The following is a 4,444-nucleotide window of genomic DNA, read 5'->3' as shown; positions in this document are numbered from 1 at the left end:
AGACCAGGGCCCATAGTGTACCTACTTTAGACCAGGGCCCATAGTGCACTACTTTAGACCCAGGGCCCATAGTGCACTCACTTTAGACCAGGGCCCATAGTGCACTCACTTTTAGACCATGGCCCATAGTGTACTACATTAGACCAGGGCCCATAGTGTACTACTTTAGACCAGGGCCCATAGTGTAATACTTTAGACCAGGGCCCATATGCACTACTTTAGACCAGGGCCCATAATGCACTACTTTAGACCAGGGCCCATAGTGCACTACTTTAGACCAGGGCCCATAATGCACTACTTTAGACCAGGGCCCATAATGCACTACTTTAGACCAGGGCCCGTAGTGCACTACTTTAGACCAGGGCCCATGGTGCGCTACTTTAGACCAGGGCCCATAGTTACTACTATAGACCAGGGCCCATAGTGCACTACTTTTAGACCAGGGCCCATAATGCACTACTTTAGACCAGGGCCCATAGTGTACTACTTTAGACCAGGGCCCATAGTGCACTACTTTAGACCAGGGCCGCTTAGGGTGTAATTTGAGACACAGCTTGATAACGTATAATAGTGTAATCACCATCTCATAGTGTACTGTCCCAACCACCTTCCCTGTGGTCTCTAGACAGCCGGCAGGACACTCGTACCTGGGAGAACATAGATGATTTAGGGTTGGATCAATTTCAATTTAACTCCATTTTTGTTTATTGAGTGGTATTTGAAAATGATTGAATTGAATTTATGTGTACTTCCAACTGTCACGTGTGCTCCCTTCTCTGACCTCTAGGTCACCAGGCTGCTCGTTATGGCTCACACCTGTCACCAGCACGTCATCATACTCACCTGGACTCCATCACTTCCCTCCCTATATATCTGTCATTGCCTTTGGTTCCTTCACCAGGCGTTATTGTTCTGTTCCTGTGTCAGTCTGTGCGTTGTTTGTTTTCTTATGTTGTATTATGTTGTGTTATTATTAAAACACTCACTCCCTGAACTGCTTCCCGACTCGCAGCGTACATCCTACACCAACCTTGCAGAAGATTGACTTGAATAGGACCAGTCTACCAGGGAGGCATTGTGTTCTCTGTGAAGGGGACCAGTCTACCTGGGAGACATTGTGTTCTCTGTGAAGGGTACCAGTCTATCAGAGAGGAATTGTGTTCTCTGTGAAGGGACCAGTCTACCAGGAGGACATTGTGTTCTCTGTGAAGGGGACCAGTCTATCAGGGAGACATTGTGTTCTCTGTGAAGGGACCAGTCTACCAGGGAGACATTTTTGTCTCGTGGAAGGGACCAGTCTACCAGGGAGACATTGTGTTCTCTGTGAAGGGTACCAGTCTATCAGAGAGGAATTGTGTTCTCTGTGAAGGGGACCAGTCTACCAGGGAGACATTGTGTTCTCTGTGAAGGGACCAGTCTACCAGGGAGACATTGTGTTCTCTGTGAAGGGTACCAGTCTATAGAAGGGGATTGTGTTCTCTGTGAAGGGAACCAGTCTATCAGGGAGACATTGTGTTCTCTGTGAAGGGACCAGTCTATTAGGAGGCATTGTGTGTTCTCTGTGAAGGGACCAGTCTATCAGGGAAGCATTGTGTTCTCTGTGAAGGGACCAGTCTACAGGGAGGCATTGTGTCCTCTGTGAAGGGTACCAGTCTATCAGGGAAGCATTGTGTTCTCTGTGAAGGGGCCAGTCTATCAGGGAGACATTGTGTCCTCTCTGAGGGGACCAGTCTACCAGGGAGACATTGTGTTCTCTGTGAAGGGGACCAGTCTATCAGGGAGACGTTGTGTTCTCTCTGAAGGGGAACCAGTCTACCAGGGAGACATTTGGTTCTCTGGGAGGGGAAGTATATCAGGGAGGCATTGTGTTCTCGTGAAGGGGACCAGTCTATCAGGAGACATTGTGTTCTCTGTGAAGGGACTAGTATATCAGGGAGCATTGTGTTCTCTGTGAAGGGGACCAGTCTACCAGGGAGACATGTTGGTCTCTGTGAAGGGGCCCAGTTCTATCAGGGGGCATTTTGGTCTCTGTGAAGGGGAGGCATTATATCAGGGAGGCATTGTTTCTCTGTGAAGGGGACAGTCTACCAGGGAGACATTGTGTCCTCTGTGAGGGGACCAGTCTATCAGGGAGACGTTTGTGTCTCTCTGAAGGGGAACCAGTCTATCAGGGAGACATTGTGTTCTCTGTGAAGGGGACTAGTATATCAGGGAGGGCATTGTGTTCTCTGTGAAGGGAACCAGTCATAGGGAGACATTGTGTCCTCTGTAAGGGACCAGTCTTACCAGGGAGACATTGTGGCCTACTCTGAAGGGGACAGTCTATCAGGGAAACATTGTGTCCTCTGTGCGAAGTGGGACCAAGTCTACCAGGGAGACATTGTGTTCTCTGTTGAAGGACCAGGTCTTATCAGGGAGACATTGTGTCCTCTGTGAAGGGACCAGTCATTCAGGGAAGACATTGCTGTTCTCTGTGAGGGGACCAGTCTTATACCAGGGAGGACCATTGTGTCCTCTGTGAAGGGGACCAGTCTATCAGGGAAGCATTGTGTCCTCTCTGAAAGGGGAGACCAGTCTACCAGGGAGACATTGTGTCTCTCGTGAAGGGGACAAGTTCTTATCAGGGAGACGTGTGTTCTCTCTGAAGGGGGACCAGTTCTATCAGGGAGACATCTGCTGTTCTCTGTGAAGGAACTAGTATATCAGGGAGGCATTGTGTTCTCTCTTGTTGAAGGGACCATCTTATCAGGGAGGGCATGTTGTTCTCTTGTCCATCTACAGGTAGCAAGGTGAGACCAGTCTACCAGGGAGACATTGTGTTCCTCTGTGAAGGACCAGTCTACCAGGGAACATTAGTGGTTCTCTGTGAAGGTACAGGGGAGACATTGTTCTCGTGAGGAGTGGATGGGGAGCTCCTCAACCACTGAAAAGGATCTTTATTTATCAGTGGTAATATAGACAGGGACGGCTGACTTGAGACGTTGTGTGTGTGTGGTTGTTTTTTTCCGTGTACCTGTTGCACGTGGTTCCTTTGCACTGATTCGTAGCTTAGTGTTCACAGGTCACAAGCTTGAGCTGCAACACAAGGAGCAACAGAGGTGTCAAGCTAACTAGCTATTCACCGTTCTGTAGCACACAGAGCTGTCAAGCTAAACTAGCATCACGTCTGTAGCACATGTAACTGTCAAGCTAACTAGCTATTCACATCTGTAGCACATGTTAACTGTCAAGCTAACCTAGCTATTCACATCTGTTAGCACAGTAACTGTCAAGCTAACTAGCTAGTTCACTCCTTGTAGCACACATGTAACTGTCAGCTAACTAGCTATTTCACATCTGTGCACATGTGGAACTGTCAAGCTAATAGCGTATTCACATCTGTAGCACATGTAACTGTGCAAGCTAACTAGCTATTTCACATCTGTTATAGCACACAAGAACACACACAATGCTTTCATCTGCCTGTTCTGTGTTGTTAACCAGACTACAGGAACAACATTTAGGCTAGTGAGGCTCTGCTAGCTCTGAGTGAAGTTTTCTAGGGTACAGATCTGGGATCAGCTTCACCTCCCCCAATCCCTAACCTTAACTATTGGGTGGGAAAAATGCTACCTAACCAAGATTAGTGTCTAGGTAAGCTCGGAAACCCCAGTTCTAGTATGGAATCACGTTGGATTTTTCTGGCTAATTAAGGAGGGTGCTCTTTCCCAACAAAATCCAACCAAGTTTAGTAGGCAGGCTGAAAAGAATCCCTCTGAACATGACATAGGTAGACGCAGATAGACTAGGCACAATTTTGCCACAGGCAGTGTCAGTGGTTGTAAGCTTGTAATGCTAACGTCATGGACGCAGGCAAAACCACTCACTGAGATAATCTCTCCGCAAAAACTTCCATCTAGCTACTACCGGCAAGTTTACGTGCTTCTACACCTGGATTGCTTGCGTTTGGGGTTTATCTCTCTCTTGTGTGTTGTACGGTTGATATACAGTGGGAATACGGTTGATATACAGTGGGAATACGGTTGATATATAGTGGGAATACGGTTGATATACATTGGGAATACGGTTAATATACAGTGGGTATACGGTTGATATACAGTAGTAGTTGAATTATCTATTTAATTAAACAAATGAATGCAATACCCAATTCCCCAGTGTGAAAAAGTAATTCCACCTTACACACAATATCTGGTCGTGTCAACTTTAACTGCAATTGCTGCAACCAAATTCTTCCTGTAGTTGTTTATCAGTCTCTCACATCACTGTGGAGGAATTTTGGCCCACTCTCGCATGCAGTACTGCTTTATCTCTGCGACATTTTGTGGGTTTTCAAGCACGGACTGCTTGTTTCAAGTCCTGCCACAACATCTACAATTAGGATTAGAGTCTGGACTTCTAAAACCATTCCAAAACTTCAAATGTGTTGCTTTTAAAACCATTTTAA

General features: G+C 46.8%; 1 protein-coding gene across 1 annotated transcript in view; it reads right to left on the bottom strand.

Moving 5' to 3' along the window:
* LOC112077258 (cysteine-rich secretory protein LCCL domain-containing 1-like) overlaps positions 1-3,071 on the bottom strand; it is a 20,873-nt gene extending 17,802 nt beyond the window's left edge. Inside the window, exons 1-2 of the mRNA XM_070441625.1 lie at positions 3,014-3,071; positions 581-647 (exon numbers count right to left, since the gene is read on the bottom strand). Coding sequence (XP_070297726.1) covers positions 581-583 — 3 coding nt within the window. The 5' untranslated portion in view covers positions 584-647; positions 3,014-3,071. The remainder of the gene's footprint in view (positions 1-580; positions 648-3,013) is intronic.
* Positions 3,072-4,444: the final 1,373 nt, after the last annotated feature.

Source organism: Salvelinus sp. IW2-2015, unplaced genomic scaffold, assembly GCF_002910315.2.
Source record: "Salvelinus sp. IW2-2015 unplaced genomic scaffold, ASM291031v2 Un_scaffold4411, whole genome shotgun sequence".
In the NCBI taxonomy this organism is placed as follows: Eukaryota; Metazoa; Chordata; class Actinopteri; order Salmoniformes; family Salmonidae; genus Salvelinus; species Salvelinus sp. IW2-2015.
Note: the sequence above shows the minus strand (reverse complement) of the source record. Positions and strands in the feature narration are given on the sequence as shown.